Source organism: Phascolarctos cinereus, unplaced genomic scaffold, assembly GCF_003287225.1.
Source record: "Phascolarctos cinereus isolate Bilbo 61053 unplaced genomic scaffold, phaCin_HiC Scaffold_7;HRSCAF=346, whole genome shotgun sequence".
NCBI lineage: Eukaryota > Metazoa > Chordata > Mammalia > Diprotodontia > Phascolarctidae > Phascolarctos > Phascolarctos cinereus.
Window position 1 is genome coordinate 195019140 of NW_027556180.1, and position 23460 is coordinate 195042599.

At 37.0% G+C, this 23460-nt stretch overlaps 1 protein-coding gene across 2 annotated transcripts in view; it reads left to right on the forward strand.

Moving 5' to 3' along the window:
* Positions 1-23460, forward strand: part of CADM2 (cell adhesion molecule 2) — a 1332213-nt gene that overhangs the window by 1209205 nt on the left and 99548 nt on the right. For both annotated transcript variants that reach the window (XM_020970708.2, XM_020970710.2), the window contains exon 8: positions 17694-17872. In XM_020970708.2, coding sequence (XP_020826367.1) covers positions 17694-17872 — 179 coding nt within the window. The remainder of the gene's footprint in view (positions 1-17693; positions 17873-23460) is intronic.

Below are 23460 nucleotides of genomic sequence, written 5' to 3' on the forward strand. Positions count from 1 at the left end.
GCAACTAAATTCCTTGATGAAGCCACCCATATTAGGTGATTCCATTTTCTCTCCTCTCACTCTCTTTTTAAAACCCTGTAATTTCTTTTGTGTGTGTGTGTGAGACAGAGAGATTTAGCTTCTGACTTCATCACTCAATAGAACCTGTCCTCTCCAAAGATTTAAAATACTGAGGTTTTAAAAACCAAATTTGCGTCTTGTCAGTACAAACTGGCTGTGGGTTCAATCCACATATTTACTGAAGAGTTGTTTACTTGAAAAGAAAAAGTGAATAGTACTTGGGGCTAGATTATTTGGCCATCATATTACAAGCCAGTAAGCAAGTAACCCAAACTGCTAAGGGAGAAAACCACTGACATTTTCTTTACTTTTAATTTCTTCTGGCTGCAACCATTTTTCTGTTTTAGGTTTTAAAAGTAAGTTCTGTGGGGAAAAGTGACCTGATATAAGGTCATATCTCCAGGAAGGGAAAAGGAAAGTTATCTTTCCCCTCCCCCAACCCTAGCATGTTGATACCTCAATCTGATAAATAAATATAGTCATCAATTTTTTTTACCCCAGGAAACTTATGCATATGGACACCTCCTATTATATAAATCAAATCCACATTATAATCACTTAGATCCTATGATAAATTATGTTAAATGTATATGTTCAAAATAAAGTTTACAGATATTAGAGAAAAAATGATTCTCTAAGGCAAGCATTAGTCATGGATTTATTTTAGAAATATAATGAGGCAAATGAATCACTTTTAAGTGAACAGCAATGTAAGTTAAATGATGGTGTTATGTATTAGTGGCTATCGGGCACATGCCAGGTACCAGAAATGGAGGTTGTTTAAAATACTGTATTTACTCACATACTTATTTCCTTTCACATTTGACAAGAAAATCAATAATAAAAAATAATAATCTAACTCCCCATATAATCAGTCCCTCTGACTTTTTTTTCCTCTTGTTTTGAAGCAACATTCATGAATACCAACAGACGCTCCTCAGAGGCTTTAAGAACATATATCAGCTTCCCTCACAGCTTTAGGAAATACTTTTTCCCCCACAAAGTTTTATGTACTTTGTCTTTGTCAGTTCAATCACAAAAGCAGCAAGCATTATCCCACTGCTTGTCACTGCTGAGATTAAGGAAATGGTGAATGAGTCAATACTCACTCTCCAGTTGCCTCTCTCCCTCTCCTTTCTTATCTCTGTCTCCCTTTCAGTTCTCCTGAGCTGATATTTGTTTGAGAGTACAGGACACTTGCTGCCCTTTGGGGGAAACTACCTGCTGACATAGCAATCTGGACCAACTTCTTTTGAACCTAAGACAGTTTAAAAAATACAGAACATAGAGAGGAAAGGAGATATGAAATATTTTTAAAATCACCTTTCATTCATGTAGCAAAATCATTTTGCATTGAATTCATGTCTATTTTCTCTCACAAACATAGGTATGTACAGTAACAGCTTTCTATATAGAGTCTCCACTTGCATTTCCTGTCATTTGTACACATATACTCAAGAGAAGAGATTTAGTTTTATTATTTATACTTTGATACTCAGCTGTCTGACACATAGCACTTAATAAATACTTGATTGATTAATTGATGCAAAAATGTATATATTCATATATGTATATAATACACTTATGGTGTTTAACACCATACGTGTCATGTGCAACATGTAACATGATTTCTTACAATTATATGCAAAGTACATATTACCTATCCTATAGCAATCAACAGAGTTTGGCTATATGGGTAATCATTTCTTCTATTTATATGAGTTTGGCCACTTGCCTGGTTGGCCTAGCACTCCTGCCATGACCTTCTGAGCTTGGGGATAGCTCAGATTCCTTTTCAGGATCCTCAGATCTAGTAGTGTGTGGTCTCAATCTGAGGTTGTAGCTGGCTCAAGTTCACTGTTACTAGCTCCAGGCTCTGTGGATGCCTATGATCATAAGGTGTCTCTATAACTGGAATATTTGGCAAGAAAAAGGCTTCCTTTCAGTATCTTGAAGCCTTATGACCTATATTACCTATCTAGAACTTATAAATACTAATTATTAATAATAATAGCTTAAATTTATATAGCCTATGCTAGAGCAGACACTGTGCTAAACTCTTTGTGACTATTATCTCATTTGATACTTACAGCAACCCTAGAAGGTAAGTGCTATTATTTTCCCCTTTTTGCAGATGAAGAAACTAAGGCACAAAGAGGTTAAGTGATTTGCTTAGGGTCATACAGCTAGTAAGTTTCTGAGGCTGGGTTTGAACTTTGGTCTTCCTGACTCCAAGCCAACTACTCTATCTCCTGTACCACCTAGCTGCCCCTTTTATGGATGGCACACATTGGTTATCCTTTTTGCAAGGTTCTTTGGCTTTCCTCAGTTCCATAGGTGACTTCTCAGCTGAAATACTAGGTGATGTAGGGGATGCCTTTGAGTTCCACTCCATTTCCTTCTACACAGCTAAACAGAGGTTTATCCTGGCGCTGAGACAGCCTCAATTGATTTTTCTGACTCTCTAGCAGGTACAATGCCTTTTTTTTCTTCTCATTTGAGTAATCATCTTTTGAGCTGTCATTTAGCTCTAATATTCTCTCTGCCACTGGTATCTTCTGAAAATCTGCTTGGGCTAACTGTCCATTATTTTTTTCCTTTTACTCCTGAGAGTGTCTGACTAACTTCCCAATAGGCAATAGATGGTTGCAATGAATTGTCTTTGTAGGGTCCTGACTGTTCTCTGTGGCTCTCTTGTAAACTGGCAGGTTGCCTAGTCTTTCAGCAACTTGATATGGAGTGGCTTTTAATCAATTTGCTATCTTGGTGTTCTTGCACACCAAGATTTCTTAACTGAACTCTATCAGTGTGCTGAAGATCTTGTTAATGAAGTCAAGCACCATGCTGTTACTTATTTCTATCAGAGCATCTCTGACCTGAAGCCATAGTGAGGCAGCAGGTCTTTTTCTTCTGATCTTTTAGTCAAGAGAAATCCTGGTTGTGAGTCTCTATGTCTTCATCTTCTAAGACTCTAATGCATAAGTTGATAGGTAAAGATGGCTCTCACCTAAACACCAGAAGGTACAGCATAAAGCCCCTGGCACTGTTTGTGTATTCATGCAGTAAGAAAGCTCTTTTGCTCAAGGACCCCAGAATGTACAGCAGTATTCCACTGAAGCACTCAGACTGTGGGTTTCCCAAAGGGTGGTAACTTTTGAATCTAGGCTTCTCTATTTCTGCCAAAGCCTAAACCTCTTTAAATAACTCCAGATCTACACCTTGGTCAGAGTAGATCCTGATAAGAATGACATCTGCAAAGAAGTTCTACACTTAGCAACTGAAAAGGCTTATAGTTCCTGGTTGGGAAAGTTTGTTTTTACTGGATGAAATGGCTAGTTTTGACAAGGATTTGTTTTCATTAAAAAAAAAAACCTTATACATATGAGCTCCAACATTGACCAGTGTTTATGCTGTCCAAATATGCAGCGGGATTCAGTTGCACTTTCCTTGGAATAGGTTGGGCACAAGTTTTAATATTTCAGTTAGGTGGCATAGTGGAGTGCTGGACTGGCCCTGGAGTCGGAAAACCAGAGTTCAAATGCAGCCTCAGACAGTTACTACCTCTGTGACCATGGGCAAGTCACTTAACCTGTTTACCTCAGTTTTCTCATCTGTAAAATAGGTTTGTTGTGAGGATTAAATGAAGTAATATTTATAAAGTACTTAGCACGGTGCCCAGCATATTGTGATACAAAATGTTAGCTATTTTTTTAAAGTTTTTAAATTAATTTATATATTTTTACTTTTCAACATTCACTTCCACAAGATTTTGAGTTCCAAATTTTCTCCCCATCTCTCACCTATGTCCACCCAAAGATGGTGTGCATTCTGAATACCCCTTCCCCCAATCCGCCTTCCCTTCTATCACCGCCCCACCTTCTCTTATCCTGTTCCCCTTCTATTTTTCTGTAGGGCAAGATAGATTTCTATAGCCCATTGCCTGTATATCTCATTTCCCAGTTGCATGTAAAGACAATGTAACATTTGTTTTTAAAACTTTGGGTTTCAAATTCTCTCCCTTCCTTCCTCCCCACCTACCCTCATTGAGAAGGCAAGCAACTCGATAGTAGTCATGCTGTGGAAAACTAACTATATTTCCCTTCATCATATCCCACCCCCCATTTATTCTGTTCTCTCCTTTGACCCTGTCCTCTTCAAAAGTGTTTGCTTCTGTTTACCCCCTGCCCCAATCTGCCTTCCCTTCTATCATACCCCCCTCTCTTATCCCCTTCCCCTCTATTTTCCTGAAGGGTAGGATAGATTTCCATACCCAAATGAGTGTGTATGTTATTCCCTCCTTAAGCCAAATCTGATGAGAGTAAGATTTACTCATTCCCTCTCACCTTCTCCCATTTCCCCTGCACTGTAAAAGCTTTTTCCTGTCTGTTTTGTGTGGAAATAATTTACCTCATTCTGCCTCTCCCTTTCTCCTTCTCCCAGTATAATCCTCTCTCACCCCTTAATTTTATTTTTTATATATCATCCCTTCATCTTCAATTCACTTTGTGCTCTCTTTCTCTTTTTATTTATTTATTTATGTGTGTGTGTGTGTATACACACATTCATTCATTCATTCATTCATGCATTTATTTATTTATTTGTTTGTTTGTTTGTTTGTTTATTTATTTATTTATTTATTTATTTATTTATTCCACTTCTAATTACCCTAATACTGAGTAAGGTCTCATGAGTTACAAATATCATCTATCCATGTAGGAATATAAACAGTTCAACTTTAATAAGTCCCTTATGCTTTCTCCAGTTTACCTTTTTATGCTTCTATTGAGGCTTGTATTTGAAAGTCATATTTTTTATTAGCTCTGTTCTTTGCACCAGGAATGCTTGAAAGTCCCCTATTTTACTGAATGTCCATTTTTTCCCATGAAGGATTATACTCAGTTTTGCTGGGTAGGTGATTCTTTGTTGTAATCCTAGCTCCTTTGCCCTCCAGAATATCATATTCCAAGCCCTCCCTTCCCTTGATGTAGAAGCTGCTAAATCTTGTGTTATCCTGATTATGTTGCCACAATACTTCAATTATTTCTTTCTGGCTGCTTGCAATATTTTCTTCTTGACCTGGGAACTCTGGAATTTGGTTATAATATTCCTAGGAGTTTTCATTTGGGAATCTCAAGAGATGATTGGTGTATTCTTTCAATTTCTATTTTACCCTCTGGTTCTAGAATATCAGGGCAGTTTTCCTTGATAATTTCTTGAAAGTTGATGTCTAGGCACTTTTTTTGATCATGGCTTTCAGAAAGTCCAATAATTGTTAAATTATTTCTACTGGACCTATTTTCGAGGTCAGTTTTCCAATGATATATTTCACAGTCTTCTATTTTTTCATTCTTTTTGTTTTATTTTATAATTTCTTGATTTCTCATAAAGTCACTAGATTCCAATTGCTCCATTCTAATTTTTAAGAAATTATTTTCTTCAGTGAGCTTTTGGACTTCCTTTTCCATTCGGCCAATTCTGCTTTTTAAGGCATTCTTCTCCTCATTGGCTTTTTGGACCTCTTTTGCCATTTAGGTTAGTCTATTTTTTAAGGTGTTATTTTCTTCAGTATTTTTTTGGGGGGGGTCTCCTTTAGCAAGCTATTGACTTGTTTTTCATGATTATCTTGCATCATTCTCATTTCTCTTCCCAGTTTTTCCTCTACTTCTCTTACTTGCTTCTCAGAATACTTTTTGAACTCTTCCATGTCCTGGGACCACTTTTTCTTGGAGACTTTGGATGTAGGAACTTTGACTTTGTTATCTTCTTCTGGTTGTATGTTTTGATCTTCTTTGTCACCAAAGTAAGATTCTATGGTCTGAGGTTTTTGTTTTTTTGCACTGTTTGCTCATGTTCCTACCCAATTACTTGACTTTTAAACTCTTTGTTAAGGTTAAGGGTCTGCTTCTGGTGTGGAGGATATGCTGTCCCAGGTTTCACGGGTTTTATGCAGCTGTTTTCAGAGATACTTCTAGGGACCTGTAAATTTTCAGTTTTTCCAAGGTGGTATGATCAAGGGGGAGGTGTTTATTCCTTTCTTGGCCAGTACTCTGGTCTCAGAGTGACCACAAGCACTCTTTTCTGCCCTGGAACTATGAGGAGGATTCTCTCTTCACAGCAACCACAAGCTCCACCACGCCAATGCTCCTCCTTGCCCTTGACCACCAGTCAGGACTGCAATCCAGATCCAAGCACAGGCAAAGCAAGAGAACCTTGCCTCAGCACCAGCAAAGAGATCACTGCAATCCCACTCTTATCAGCCACTCTATCCCCCCACTGTCTGTGGGCCAAGAACTCTGGAAGAACTACCACCCTGGGGCTGTGCCTTGACTGAGGTGGGACCAGACTTCTTTCTCACTGAGGTCCAACAGACCTTTCCTATTGACCTTCTAAGTTGTCTTTGGGGTTTGTGGGATTTGAGAAGTCTGGAAACTGCTACAGCTGCCTGTGATTCAGTCCTCTGAGGTCTGCTCTTTGCATGAGGGGCCCATACTGAACTGCTGTGCTCCTCTCTCAGCCTGGCGCAACAGACTTTGCACATCAACCATCCAGGTTGTCTTGGGCTGGAAATTTGTTTCACTCTGTCTTTTTGTGGGTTCTGCTACTTTAGAATTTGTTTAGAGACATTTTTTATAGTTATTTGGAGGGTTTTGGGGGGAAGCTCAAGCAAGTCCTGCTTTTACTCTGCCGTCTTGGCTCCGCCCCCTCAGTGTTAGCTATTAATTATTATAATTATTATATGCTGCAATTTGGGACTAGCAAAATTTGTTCATTACTATCTCACATTTAATTTCTTTACCCAAGGGTCCAGAATCATCCCTTGGTACAGATAGTGAAGTAGCTTTAGGGGACATGCACTGCTTCTTGATATCATGTGTTTGTTCAGCACTGCACTGAATTACATTGAATTGCTCCACCTTCTGCCATTTTTTTAACAGTAAGATGCCTTCTAGAGAACAAAGCTCAAGTCCTCAAGGGTCACTCTCACTTTACTACTTGTATTACTTCTTGCAGCCCTTATTGGTAGACCGTGTCCAGTGAGAAACAATGATTAGAAAGCTCAGTCTTCCCCTTCCAAGGCTGACTTGTGACTCTAGAAATACTGACCCCAGTTCTTTGTCTCAGGATATTTTCTTTTAAGTAGAGGAAACTGAGGGCTACATCCTTATGAGAAAGGTTGGGAAATTGAGCCTATACAGAGCTCTGGGAGTTCAGAAGTCTGGGAATTGAATCCACATTGGCAACTAACCCAGTATTAATTCCTGGGAGCAAAGAGTGACCTTCAGGACCCAGCTTAGTAATAGCAGTGCTTCATTTGGATATGAACTTAGTGGGCCAGTGCTGTGTATTGTTATTGTTTTCAATCATGTCCAATTCTTTGTGACCACATTTGAGGTTTTCTTGGCAAACAAATTGTAATAGTTTGCCATTTCCTTCTCCAGCTCATTGTACATATGAGGAAACTGAGGCAGAGTTAAGGAACTTGCACAGGGTCACATAGCTAGTGAGTGTCTGAGGCCAGATTTGAAGTAATGAAGAGGAGTCTTCTTGACTGGAGTCACTGTATCCACTCTGCCACCTAGTAGAAATTAAATTATATCTAAGCTTGATGAAGACAGTATCTAGTCCCCAGAAAGGCAAAATCCTGGACTTCCCCACATGGCCAAATCTCTGATGTTCCCCTGAGGCTATAATACCATCAACTGGCCTTTCATTGTGGCTACACCCAATCTCCCAATTCTCTGTTACCCTTAACCTAGCCTAGCCCTCCCTATGGCCCCCAACCATTTCCCACCCTTAATCCTAGCTAGGCTCTGTTCTCTCTTGGCCATGTGGTCCTTCTTTTCACCCTAGCTTACTGGCCACTCCCATCAAAATCTCCTAAGACCCCTCCTCCAGTCACCCCATACTACTTGGCCACTCCTCAATCCCTCCCACAGTCTTTCTGTATGTAAATTCCATCTTGTCACCATTAAGGTGCTCAGATTCTTAAAATCTAGCCAATAGCTTATTAATGTTCGGTCTCCTTAAGAGTATTCCCAATATGGCGGGTCTTTAATAAACTTTGTCTTTGGCTGAAAGAAGGCTTGGGTCAAATTCTTTTAGACAGGACCCATGATTTTGGGGTCCCAGCACTCCTAAATCCCTAAACCTCAATAAGCTGACTCTCCCCAAATTCTGAGGTCACATGTGGGAGAATATTCCCCAGACATAAGGGAGGGGGCAAAGGGTTTTTGCTGTGTCTTTGAAACAAATATTCCTATATAAATGCTAATTCATGTTAATTAGCTAAGTAGAACAGGGGTACTAGTCACTGGTTGCAAACTGTGGGAATTCCATACCTGGAATTGGGGATTAAGCCAATCACAGTAGAAAAAATCATCCCAGATCCTTAGGCATATCCTTAAGTGTCTGAGGAGGAAGTGTGGTTGGCTTTTCCTGAGAGAGTGAGGCCAGAGTACATACTCATTACAAAAAGGCAATAGAAGGAAAAGGGAATTAGGTGAGTGCAAAAACATTCAGATCCTCTGATGACACACACTTCAATAAAAGTCCCTATTTTCAACTACATTTACATTGATTATGGTTTAGTTCCCTAGTACCACATGTAACCCTCACTTGTTCTGGAGGTATCATCCTTTTGTATTCACATGGCCAACAGGAAAGAGCATGTGCATACTTGAGTAGGCTCATTATGTAACAAATTGGCTTAGGTTTGCTACTTATCTCTGGTAGGTAGTATCTGACATGGTAATGGTCAGAGTGTAGGTCAATGTATTGTATGTCTCTCTATTAAAATTTAGCTCCATATGACAGTTTACCTCAAAGCCAAACCTTCTTCTGACTTCAGATCTGATAGTATGTACTACTGTATACTAACAATACTGAACACTAGTACAATACTGAAAACTGCTTACTACCGAATAAATATTCCAAAGCATGTTGAACTTGTGGCATGTTGTACTGGTTCACCTTAGTTCTTTTATTCATTGTCTGAAAGTTTACACAGGCTGGGTATTTCAATTATTTTTCAATACCTAGAAAAATGGATAAAGCATATGGCCTGCTGGACTCTGCGGTGGTAACATTGAATAATAGTTCTTTTAAATGATTTTTGAAGTCTTCCATTTATCTTTTGACCTCTCTCTTGAAAGGGTCAAAAGTTGTTGAGTTGAACTCTAAGTCCTCAGCCCGCATTTCATACTCATTCGGGGGAACAGACAGTCCTTACCACTGAGTTTCATCCCCAAATGATCTTTCTATTCCTCAGGCACTAGAAAGTCACAGAAATGGAAAATTTTTTTGATCTGCTGTTGAGGTCAAATAGCATTTCTGAAATGTTCTCTGTCACCATTAATTTTTGTCTTTTTGTAGGCTTCTGAACAAAAAGTATGGATTTTCAGTGTTTCTGAATATTGGGTACTAGCTTGCTGCCTTGAGTTTTCTACTTGTACTTTGAACAAATTAGATGTAGTTGACCCAATTAACAACTGACATACCAGAAATGTCAATCAGATGTGGACCTATCAGAGCTAAAGTGTTTGTCATTCTGCTGAGACTCACTCTTTCATTAGAGAACTTTTCACAAACTATGTATTTCAGATACTGGTAGGGTTTTTTTTTTTCTTTTTCTCTTGAGGCCTGTGGAGGTCTAAGAATATAGAGTTGGAGAAACAGGATGGTGTTGAGTACACTGGCTGAAACCAGCACACGTGTTCTTAGCATAGTAGAAAGCCTGCATAATATCTTCTTGAACACAATCACAAGGTACTGTCACAGTCAGTAGTCCTTGGTGTGTCAATTGTTCTGAAAGAAAACCAAGCTTCTAATACTCGCACAGCACAGTAGGTACTAAACCCAGTATTCAGTCACAGTGTGCCCCCAAAGTTCAGTAGGGTTGATGATCAAAATATTTTATTGTGATTTATGGAATTTAAGCTCTTTTTACAGAACTGGCTTGACTTGAATTTAAGAAAAAATATTGAAAGCCCTGCTGTCCAGTCTCCTGTTTGTTTTTTTTTTCAAATTAATCCCTACTCTACCAGTGCATGTAAGATGGAATATTCTGAACAGTTCCCTACATTGTAGCACTTCCCTTCACATATAGGTACCCCAGAATACCTACAATATGTTCTAATTTCTATGTGGGCCCACATACACCTAAAATGATAGATCATGAGCCCCCATCAATGTGTCTACTCTAGTCAAACCAGAAGATCTAAGTAATTCAAAGAAAAGTCACTTAATGAAACAGAATAGTAAGACATTGTATAGTAGAATATTGTCTTTGTAGACACAGGAAAACTCCCCCACAGTGTATATACCAGCAGCAGAGATAATGAAGAGGGATCATGTATTAAGGGATGCCAGCAATCCATATGTGGAGTAATTTATACTTCTCATGTTGCTGAATGATATCTTTTTTTTTTTGGGTTAAGTGACTTGCCTAGGGTCACACAGCTGGTAAGTGTCAAGTGTTTCCTCTGAGGCTGGATTTGAATTCAGGTCCTCCTGACTTCAGGGCCAGTGCTCTATCCACTGCGCCATCTAGCTGCCCTTTGAACGATATCTTCTGGTGATATTTTTACCATAGAACTAATCAGTAAATATGCCCCTTATAGATTGTGTTGTGTCTGCTAGATGCATTGCTGTATTGAGCTAACTAAATTTGATCCTTTCTTGACACTGAAATCTTTTCTGTGACCAGTCCCCTTACTGAGTGTGGGAATTCCTTCTTGATGGGCCTTCGGTTTATTGGGCTATGGTTTATAGTTATATCTTTTCCTGAAAAGGGGAGATGGAGAGTTCTTTAGTCAAAGTCAGTTTACTTAGATAAACCAAAAGTAGGCAGAATGTCCCCAGGCTAAGATTAGATCCATCTTTTTGAAAATCAAAGCCTATTGTACTATTCCTCTAGAGGACTACACCATCCTCCCCTCCTTTGGACTTGAAATCTAGGTTCCTTACTAATTCTCATCTTTCATATCCAGTTTGTTGCCAAAGCTTGTCAGTTTTACCTTTGCAAAGTCTCTCAAATATGCTCTTTTCTCTCTGCTGACATTGGCACCTCTCTAGTTCAGGGCTTCATCACTTCATGCCTTGAACATCATACTAGCCAGCTGGTGGGTCTGCCTGACTCAGGTATCTCCCCACTCCAATCTATCCTCTATTCAGCCACTAAAGTGAGTTTCCTAAGGTTTTGTCATGCCAACCTTCCTCCTGTCCCAACTCAATAAACTCCAGTGACTTCCTATTACCTTTAGAAGCAAATACAAAATACTCTGGCATTCGAATCTCTTTAAAACCCAACTGTCTCCTGCCTTTCAATTCTTACCTTACTCCTCAACATGAACTCTTCAATCTAGTGCCACTAGCCTCCTGGCTGTTCCACAAAATAGATTCTCCATCTCTTGGCTCCAGATATTTCTCTGCCTGTCCCATGCCTGAAATGCTCTTCTCTTCTGCAGTCCAACTAGTGACCTCCTTTACTTCCTCTTTAAGTCCCAAATAAAATCCCACCTTCTAAAGGAAACCTTCAACCCCTCTTAATTCCAGTGCTTTCTCTTTGTTAATTATTTCCTAATTATCTTGAATGTAGCTTGCTTTGTATATATGTGTTTACATGTTGTCTCCCTGTTTTTTGCGTCTTTTTGTATCCCTAACACCTTGTACAGTGACTGGCACATAATAGACACATCTATTGATTGATGGAGCAATCCTGTCAAAGAGAGCTAACTACATTATTTAATCACCTCATCTATGGGTAGCTTCTACATACCTTCAAGATTTTTTTCTACCTCAGCTGCAAATGAATTTTAGGAAAGACAAAAGGTAACCTAAGGAGGCAAAGTCAGTCTTCTCCAACAACCAAATCCACATTTCTATCTTTAATATCCATATCTCATTGACAAAGCCTAGTTTGCTTTGGCATTATATTTTGGCTATTAAATTCATTATGAATTTGTTCAAAATTGGTTTTTAAATAGAGTCATGTACTGGTTCCATGTACACAGAATTGAGATGATTACATAAAAGAACGTTGGCTGTTCTCCATAGTATTAATTGCCACCAGGAATTAGTTCAAGACAGTGCTGTCCATGTTGGAATCTGGTCCCTCTAGAAGTTAATAGTCTGACCCCAATGGGGGCATGGTCTAATCCCAAGGCACATGTGATTCATCAATCAAAGGTTTGAAAAATAAGTCATATCCCAGTCTCTCCACTATAGCTTATTTTGGGGCTTGTTTCAAGTACAATCACGTCTGCTATTATCCTCTAGTAATTCCCCACGCTATCCTTTCCTCTCTGTGCAAACTGCCATCTCTTTACTTCTGAGCCAGATATCAGCCTCTAATGCAATTATATCCTATTACCCAGGTCCTAGTGAGGAAATTCCCTATGGGAGGAAAAAAAAACCCATTGAACCACAACGTGCCTGTCCCTCCCCCAAACACCTCACAGTTATGTCATGGGCCTATGTGATGGAGTTGGTGGGTAGTAAGAAAGATCCCTGTATTTCCTCTTTTCATTTTCCACGAGACAGAGTGAATTGCTCAAAATGAAGAATAGATGGGACACAAAAATATGCATACCTCATGACAGTATTTTTCTCCCAAAATCTACCTGTCTTCTAAACTTCTATTCAGGACACCACCATTCTTCCCATCACTCAGGTTCTCAAAATTAATACTGTTATTGACTCCTAACTTTCTTTTACCCCATATATCTACTCAATTGCTAATTTTTTTCTCCTATATCCACACCTCTTCCGTCTGACTCCTTCTGTCTACTCAACCACTAGTCTAGTGAAAGTTATCACTTCTTGCCTGGACTATTACAAACGACCTCCAAATGGGTCTCTTAAGTCTCTCCTCTCCATTGTCCACATAGTTGCCAAAGTGGTTTTCCTAAAGCAAAGGTCTTGAATACATCATTCCTCCTAATCAAGAAAACGCAGTAGCTCTCTATGAACTCCAGGATCAAGTAAATACTATATCATCTTTATCTTATCCTTTTTTGATATAGATTTTTGTGTAAGTTTTATTGGATAGGGACTGTGCTTATGATTTCATCAACATGGGGAAATCCCATATGAAGAGACTACCTCTATCAGTGTAGGTTGTTCACCTTCTCTGCAAATTGCAGTTTTAGGCATCTAAAGTTTGGAGGGGTTAGGGTGCTTGTCTAGGGTCACACAGCTTATGTGTAACTGAGGAGAGAGTTGTCCCCACGTCTTCTGGACTACAAGATCAGCTCTCTATGGCACTTTACTACACTGCTTCTTGTAAGATTTATAATGTGAATAACTATTATTCTAATAGTATGTGCATGGAATTTATAACTAAGTAAATGTATATATATTGGAGAATATATTTAATTTTTTAACTGATAAGGACATGCAGTTAAAAAAGTTTAGGGACCACTAGTTTGAAACAGCAGAATAATGTGCACAGTGTAAGAAGCCCTAAATAATAAATAGAATAAAGAAACCCATGGTCCACGTCAGCTAACATTCAATCTAACTTCTACCAAAGGCTTAAATAACATAGCATCATATCTCTCTCTGTGTGTATACATTAAAAGCTTTCAGAAAATGCAATATCAAGTGGAATGAGAGAGAAAATACATTTTTAATAATGTTGATTTGGTGATGGTGGGGAAATTAAATTCTCTTTTCCTTTGGAATGTTCCACATTTTCAGTGATACAGGCTTATAATGAGTTCCCTGGAATAAGTATGCTAATTTATTAACTATAGAGTTTTATTAATCTTCATCTTATACTACCTAATAATTTGTTCATTTTCTACTTATTCCTGGTGTCTAGCTGCTATTCTGTTTTAAGTCGTCTTTAAAAAAAAAAAGAAGCTACTCTTTAAATGATGGTTTTTGGTCACATTAACAGCAGGGAAGATTGTTATTCATTTGCAGGAAGGAACTTGATCATTCTTGGGTTCCAATTAGGGAATGCCTTAGGGCCCTCTAGGGCTAAACATAAATTGTATCACAACCTAGTAGATCATTTAATATTTCTGTAGAAAAATTGTGAGGCTTAAGCATTTTAAGTTGAAATATGTGAACCTTATTCCTTATGTTTAAACTGTAACCCCAATTCCATTCTAATTGTATTTCCCAGTGTTAATAATCTTGGCTACCTCGAAGATTTTATCATACATAGAACAATGAAAAGTTCTACTGTGGTTAGCTTGGACACAGATTTTTACTATGGAATTTCTGTGATAATATTCTTCAGTTTTTCTGTGCTGTTTTTTGCCCCAACAGAAAAGAGACACAAACATGCATACATACCTATTCACTTTTTTTTTAATAGAAAGGAAATGGACTTTTTAAAAATACCATATGGAAAGCCAGTCTGAATCTTCATCCTAGATGCAATGTGGCATAATGGAAAAAGCAGTGGAATTGGTTTGAATTTACGTATCAGCTCTGTTACTACCTGCGTGAACTTTGGGAAACTATGAAACCTTTCTGAGCTTCAGCTTCTCTAAAAGTGGAGGGGGGGAGAATGATTTTCTATCACTGTAGTAGATCTCTGAACTATTTCATTAATGTGAATACTCCTTTCACCTGTATAGATGGCAAACTATACCCACTTTCTTATCCATTACAACTAGTTTCCATGTCTCTCCAAAGTCTCCATGGAGTACCTTACCAAATTGATGGATGCCTTCCTCTGGGGTTCTTTTAATATTTCATGAATAGCAGTGCAGCATTCAGGCTTTAAATCTGTTATTCTTCGTTTTTTCTACATGACTAGCCCACTAGCTCTTCTGGTCATGCCTGTCTTTAGTGATAGCCTGTCATACCATTTTTCATGTGCAAATCATTGATGGAAATGTGCTGCAGCCCACTTAGGCACTATGAAATCAAGGTTGTTTTATTCAATCAACAAGCTTTTATTAAGTGACTAGTAAGTGTTAGGCACTGTTCTAGAAACTGAGGGTACAGATAAAAAAATCTAATGGGATCATATGAAAAATGCATTATAATTTAGAAATTACTTTGTAAATGTAACATGTTATGAGAGAAACATGAAAAATGGAACAAGAAGACATGGGCTAAGTTATGTATCAGTAGCTATAGAGGCTAGGAATCTTAGGAAGTGATCTTAGTTTGTAAAGAACTCTGGAAGTCAAACATGGTTTGATATTGTATTATAAGTATCTATAATTATTTGGAGTATAAGATATCTATCTACCTATCTTTCTAGATATATCTATATACACACAAAGGTGTGTGTGTGTGTGTATATATATATATATATATGTACATATATATATATACATATTTCAGATTGTCTAACTGTAATTGTACAAATGTATTTGTGGTGACATATGTGGACATAAGTGTATATATAAAAGTGATGAACTTTTACTAAATGATCCTTATAGCCCTTTCAAGTTTCAGACATTTTTGTGGAACTACGATTCTTAAGGATTTTTACTCTATTTAAACTGTTCAGTTTAGTAGCCTTGAAATTTTAGAATGTAAAAGGTGATTATTGAATAAGGGATATGAGAGAGGCTTAGAGGTATTAATGGTTTGAGACTCTGACTCTAAATAAAATGAATATGAGTTATTTGCACAATGGGATTATCTTAAAGAGCTTTCCCCAAACTTAGCTTTCAATACAATGAATGCCTTCATTTAGGATTTTGCAGTATGCCCACTTATTCAGACATTGCATGGATGTAATGATAAAAATGTGTGTACTCTGTTCCATTTTCTCTAGCACATGCTTCCCTTCCTCTAGTTGTACTCTTACTTAATCACCTTTTTTAATATCTAATAAAAATTCCAGCCTTCTATTTGGCTCATTAATCCTGACTTTTATTTGTAGTTTCCCTTCCCCATTCTAAAATCTTGTCAGAAATTTTTTTTTCTTTTACCTTGGGAAAGGCATTTACATAAGGCTGATATTACACATAGGGATGCATACATATTCTGTATAATTTATGTGATTGGTGGTATACTTGCCTGTGTACATGCATGTACATGTAAACATTCTATATATTATTGTTTGCTGGGTGGTGTATATATACAGATATGTATTTATTCAAACATGTTCTATATATATGATAGATATGTGTAAAGATGCATATATGAATACACATACGTATTTGTGTACATGAAGGTATGCATGTATACACACATATATAAATATATTACATGTACACATTCAGCCAATTAAACCCTCCGTAACTTTTTTAATAGTATATGATATACATTTAATACTTTCTTACCATGTAACAGGTAAGAGTATGAGCATATCCTTGAAGGAACACTGTATCTTGCAGGACATGTCATAACAGGGCTTCATTAGAGCACAACTTCTCTGGACAACAAATTGGCTATCTTATGAAAATTTTAACTTGTAAAGTACAACTAGATACATATTGATTTTTGCCTTATTTTTTTTTTAGTAAATTAATTAGTCCAAGTTAACAAGCATCTACTAAATGCTCATTTTGTACCAGGTACTGTGCTAAATACAAGGAATAGAAAGAAATGTAAAAATACTCTCTGCCCTCAAGGAGATCACATTTTAATGGGAGAGACAGCATGCAAACAACTGTGTGTATGTAAGATAAAGGCACGGTAAATGGGAGGCAATCCCAGAAGGAAGGCACCAGTGAGGGGGACAAGGAAAGGCTTCTTGAAGAAGGAAAGATTTTATCTGAGACTTGAAGGAAGCCTGGGAAGCCAGACAGAACAAACAAAGAGAGAGAGTGCTTCAGGAATGGCAAACAGCCAGTGAAGAGGCAGGAAGTTGGAAGGGATGTGTGTTTGAGAAACACTGAGACCAACATAGCTGGATTGTAGTGTATATAGAAGAGAGTAAAGTACAAGAAGACTGGGAAGTACAAGATTGTGAGGGGTTTCAAAAACCTAGGTTATATTTTATTCTGGAGATAATTAGGAGCCACTGTAATTGATCAAATAAGGGGATGATAGGGTCAAATTTGCACTTTAGGAAGATAATTATGGCAGCTGAGTAGAAAAATAGATGAAATTAGGATGGACTTAAGGAAGGGAAACAAACCAGAAGGCCATTGCACTATTGCCAGTAATGGAAATAGTGATGACCTGCACCAGAATGGTGATTGAGTCTGAGGACAGAAGACAACATATACCTGTGGTGAAGGTGGAAATAATGAGATATAGCAATAGATTAGATATGTGGGATGAATTCAGGTTAGGAGTTGGGAATGACACTGCAGTTCTGAGTGTGGGAGACTGGGAGGATGTGGTGGTGACTCAGCAGTAATAGAGAATATTAGAATAGAGAATTAGAAAATGAGAGGGTTTTGGGGAAAATATAATGAGTTTGGTTTTGGGCATGTTGCGTTTAGTATGTATATGGAGTGTCCAGGTTCAAATTCATTTTTATTTTTAACAGTTCTCTGTCTTACTACTAAACTCACAATCACTAGTCATGTATGATGGGCTTTATTATACCCTTTAACAGCTAGTATTGGATGTGCAAAATCTGTCATCTGTCTAACTGTCTATCTATCTATGTCTATCTATCTGTCTATCTGCAGATGTGTATATAAGAACATAAAACCACATTTTCTTAATTCTGACATATCTGTATACATGTTTGTACCCAATAGGCCAGAACCAGTTTTGTGGACAAAGGATGGTGGAGAATTACCAGATCCAGACCGAATGGTTGTGAGTGGTAGGGAGCTAAATATTATTTTCCTAAACAAAACGGATAATGGTACATATCGATGTGAAGCAACAAACACTATTGGCCAAAGCAGTGCAGAATATGTCCTGATTGTGCATGGTGAGTACCCTTTGAATTATTATAAGTGAAGCTATAGAATGGAATTATAAGTTACATAGACTTTAAAGTCCAACTTAACTGTTACCAAAAAATAAAAGAAAAAAGTCAAAGAAGCAATAATTATTTCAGGAGAGCATTCTTTCTAAAAAAAGTTTGTTTTTATTAGTTGGATTAAGGAGTTATTTTGCTATATATCTCTGTACTAGAAATATAAGAGCATATAGTTCTTATTAAGCATGATGAAAATTGTATTTCCAGTGGATTATGTATGGTCATTTCTCCATGTTTATTCTTTTTTATTTAAGTTTCTAGTGGAATTAATATTATGTTATTGATGAAATGATGACAGTTAATAAGAAATACTTTAATTTCACACGAATGTTGTGTTAGATATCTTCCAAATGTGAACTAAAAATCTATTCTTTCTGCTCTGAGGCAATGTTGCTGTAAATGTAGGAACACTATAGCAGTCACTAGGCAAATGCTGAAGTGAAGAGAATTTTACATCTCCCATTTACAAAAACCAGTTTCAGGGATTGCCCTGTACATCATTATACCTTTAAAGGATTCACTAAATCCCCAAAATGTTCAGAAATACTATGTTCATACTGCATAATGCAACCAGAAGTACAATGGATTTGCTTTTTTTTTGTCTTCTGGGTAATGCATTTTAGTGAGGAGAACACTGAACTTGTCAGAGCACAAAGATTCAAGTTCTGTTGCAGTCACCTATCAGCAGGTCACTTTACCTCCCTGTGCATCAGTTTTCTCATCTCTAAAATGAAGGCATTAGATTAGATAAACTTTAAGGTCTTTCTGGTTCTAGCATTCTATGAGCCTGTGATTCTATAACTAGTTGGTGGGTCTAGGTCTTCTACAAACCTGGGTTTGCACAGAACTAAAATATTCTTTCAAAAACAAATCTTAATGTGATATGGTCAGTTTCTTACACATATATGGCTTTGTTCCAGTAAATATCAAAACTTGCAGAATGTCATGAATAGTACAAATTCCCATTTCCTGGGCAGTCTTGCATTTCCACTTGCTAATTAATTAATTTATTAATTGATCTAGTGGAACTAGGTTTATACACCTTAAGCCCTCAACTTCCCACATCCCCCAGAAGAATGATATCGGTATAACCATTTCATGTCTTAAGAACTAAATGAGGCTATACAAGTGGGGCACTAGAGTATTCTTCATTTTGATATTGGCCCAATAGCTATCACATAGGTAGAACATAGTTGTCGTATGTACCCTTAACTTTTAAATGCTCCCTTTACTTTATAGCTGTTCGTTGGGGAATTTGGGGCATGTTATGTAGCTTGTCACAGTGCTGTGAAAGCAATGTGCCATAGAAATATAGAGTTAAAAGGGAACTGGCAGGAATACAATATAGTTTGTGAAAAGTATGCCATCTATATTTTTTTAGTAAGTAATTCAAGTGGAGAAAATGTATATGTTTTTCTAGTGTTTGCAAGCTGGCCAGCAGCATGATTCCCTAAATAGCCAAGTTACCTTTAGATAGTTTGGCAGTTGACATATTTCTAATAAATACTTCTCTAAGCACTTTGTATGTAGTCATTTTTGGCTTTGCTTTTTGATCCACAATTCATCAAAAGCACCCCATGGATTAATGTTATTCATGCTGCTAGATCAATGCTGTGAAGTTCAACAGTAGTTTACCTAGGATTATTGACACAAGTAATGAGAGGCTCATTGAAACACTGAGACCATATTACAATGTGTTTGGAAAAAAAAAAGGCTTCATTTAGGTTCATTACAAAATGAAGTTTTCCCCTTTGCACACTGGGTATAATGTTTCATTAGATACTAGTTGTATAAATATGAAACACTATTCTCTCCTGTTAATGGTTTAGCCATTTCAAACCCCGACTAAATGCTGAAATTTGAGTAGCATTTCAATCTATAATGAATGCTGTGTGCATTTTGGAATGGAGTGATAAGTGATCATTTGTGAGAACTTTACCCTTTTTTATCTTTTACACCAAACTTGCTTTTGCATTAGCTGTGATAATTTAATATACCTCCAGCATAGAGGGTTATTTCATGAGCTGATACCCTGCGTCTTTTACTTTCATGCAGTTGCCCAGGCCCTATCGATCCTTAACTTGATGGAGGTCTGTGCACTTTCCTGTAAAACTGTCTGTTATCTAGAGCTATTCTCTTGGTGAGGTTTTATCCTTTGGGTGTCAATGGTAGTGCATCAAAATGTTATCACATTTAATTGTAACATGGCTGGCATTTAGGGTTACAAATACTGCAGTAAATCCTAATTACGCCTTTGCAAATTCAGCGTTGCAACCACAGCTCATAATCTGAAACTAATTTAAAATTTGCTGCCAGGGAAAAACCTTACGAAAGTCAGAGAGCAAATTCCTCTACCTTGATATTCAGTCACTTATAAAACATTCTCATTGTAGAACTTGAATTTGTTGAAAAATCTTGGGAATTCTGTACTTTGACCAACATTATTTATTAGTGAATCCAGTAATCCAAAAGGGAATTTGGGAAAGTTCCTTCTAATGTTAGCATAAACTAAGGAACTTTGCATCAATCCAGGGATTTCCTGAAGAAGATTCAGGTAGCTATTTTTAATTCTTTAAGAAAAAAATCTATAAGTGTTTTGTACTGCATCATTTTGTCCTTTCTATCTCTTTGTTACGATGATAGGGGGATCAAGGAATATGTTTGTGTATTTATATGGGGGAAGAGGAAGGCAATACGCATTTATTTATATAGTGGTTACTATGTGCTAGCACAATGTTAAGTGTTTTACAAATATTAACTCATTTGATCCTCACAACAACACTCGAAGGTAGATACTGTTATTATCCCCACTTTACAATTGAGGAAAATGAGACAGAAGTTAAATGATTTGTCCAAAGTCACATGACTACCAATTGTCTGAAGCTGGGTTTAAACTTGGGTCTTCCTGATATCCATTGTGCCACCTACATCCTTTGTTCTATTCCTATTCTAAATTTTTGGGAAATCTTTAATAAAGAAATGGAGCTGCATAGAAGTTCTTTCAGGCATTTGGCATGGTAAAGAGCAATAAAACTACTTGATTAGGTTATTAGCCTCCTATGGCATGCCAAGGTCAAGCTAGACCAAAAACACTGGAACAAATTTTTACTAAATGCGAAACATAAATATACAATTATCCACTGAATGTTATCCTCAAAATATGCAGAGCTAAGCCGATTAATAAGTAATGATGTACTAAATCAAATTCCCCACCATAGATGTAGGTGGAAAAAACACATCAGAGTTACAAAAAATACTTTAAGCGGCATTCTGTAGAGAAAAGAGCACAAGACTTGGAGACTGAGACCCTGAGTTTGAATATATTAGCTCAGCGGCTTAAGATGCCTTAGTGATGCTTTGGACCCGAGTTTCCTCGTCTACAAAATACTGGGAAATATTGCATGGTGGTTAAGTCATTGAATTTGGATTCAGGAAAACCTGGCTTCAAATACTGCCTCAGACACTTGTTAACTCTGTGTCTCCAGGTAAGTCACTTTACATCTCTCTGCCTCAGTTTTCTCATCTTTAAAATAAGAGCATTGGACTCAATGGCCCCTAAGGTCACCTTCAGCCCTAAATCTATGACTAACTGATCACTAAGTTGCCTTGAAACTCTAAGACATATGACCAGTAAGAAATTTCATAATACTTATAGAAGAATAATATCTAGAATAATTTGGTTTCTTCAGTATGATGTTAAGGTGTAGAAGCTTTTGTACCACAACTTTTCCAGTCATATCTTCCACAAATGGCATCATAAGAGGAGATATCCCTGATAATACAAGTATACATGGATACAAAGGATAGTGTCATGGAGTCCTGTTCTTATTGGAAGCAATTACATTTATGACCTAAAGTTTACATGTTTGTTTCTCCATAAATATGAGATGAACCCTTGGCATAATTGCCAGATACTGTGTGTAAATTATGAAAGGGGTGCAAATGGATGTATGTTTTCATGGAGAATATCAAACTCTCCTCCAACCTAGAGGAGGAATTGACAGTGGCAAGCCTAAAATCTAGTAGAGAGATAAAGGTAATAGTAAATTAATGCTGTAGTAGCAAATCTGAAGTCTTAGGCTAAGTAAGGAATGTTTTATAGTAATATCCTAGTTAAAAATCACTCTTACAGGGTCTAGATTTATATATGTCTGTGTAGTTATCCTAATGTTCTTCTTTCACTGGGCACACCAATTTACCATTCCTATAATTATCAATTTGAAAAGTGTGTTGAAATAGAGCCTTTAAGGCAGCATTTTGCCATATCTATTCAAATTATTAAAATAATAAAGACTCTGGAATTTTGTGTGTGTGTGTGTGTGTGTGTGTGTGTTTACTTCTCTTATTCAGTGGTATGATAGCAAAATCTTGCCTGTTCCCTAACAAAAATCCCATTGAGGATACCCCTCAATACTTTTGTAGTTGATTCTCTTAAAATTTGTTATATAGGTGGGAAAACAGGCATATAAATCAGTGATTATTGATATATTCCTTTGCCATTTGGGGATATTATTTAAGTCTAAGACCCTCCCTCCTCTTAGGTATTTTTCTTTCCTATACATAACTTGTGAATTGTTCTCTTTATACTCTCACTATTGTTCCCGTTCAGATTTCCTCTAGATATCCTTTTTTTTCCTAATGCAAATGCTTCTTGTACATTTGTTCTCTTTAGTGTCATTTCTACAAGCTGTCTAGTATTATAATATTAGTGATGGCTCTGCTGTCCTTAATGGTGAAATAATGTTTGCTTGGAAAATATTTTCATCTTTTTCATTTTTCATCTTTTTGTTGTCCGTCCACTTGCATTTGAAAATGCCCTTGGGATGACTTGCCTAATTGTTTTGCTCCCTAAATTTTCTTTAACCTAGTTTTCCCTTCACTGCTTCTGTTTTATGTAATGAAACTTTTCACACTCTTCTGTCACCCTATTATATAAAATTTTTACAAATGACTTCATATTCTAAAATATTCTAAAATGGTGTTGACTTTAGCTGTCCTTTGTTTCACCTTGGTAAGTACAAAAGTACTTACTAAGAGGGCATTTTCTATATATGTGATCACATCTAACACATTATATCATATGTAAAAATTGTTCTGTTTACCACATGACCAAGAGTCAGTCTTAAAGAGAAGGCATAGATAGACTGAAAAAAAGCACCATTGGAAGTAGTATCCGTATGAATGATATCACAGAGCCATCCAGGCATTAAGGTCTTTGTTCTACCCTTGCTCTGTTGCAACATTTTGTCACTTTTTTATCGGATTTTCCATCTTTTATGTCACCCTTTTTAATCATTCTCCTTTCTTGTAGACTATCTAATTATGTCTTATTTGTTGTCACTTTCCCCCATGTCAGTAGTATAGCAAATTTTCCTAATGAGTTTTACTTTGTTATCCTGTTTATCTAGACAAATCTATCAGTCATAAAATTGTCCATTGATCAAAATAAAATTATATGCAAATTTTGTGTACATTTCAACTACACACACAATTTTTCTTGGTATCTTTGAATGAGGGTTTCTGAAATGCAATTATGA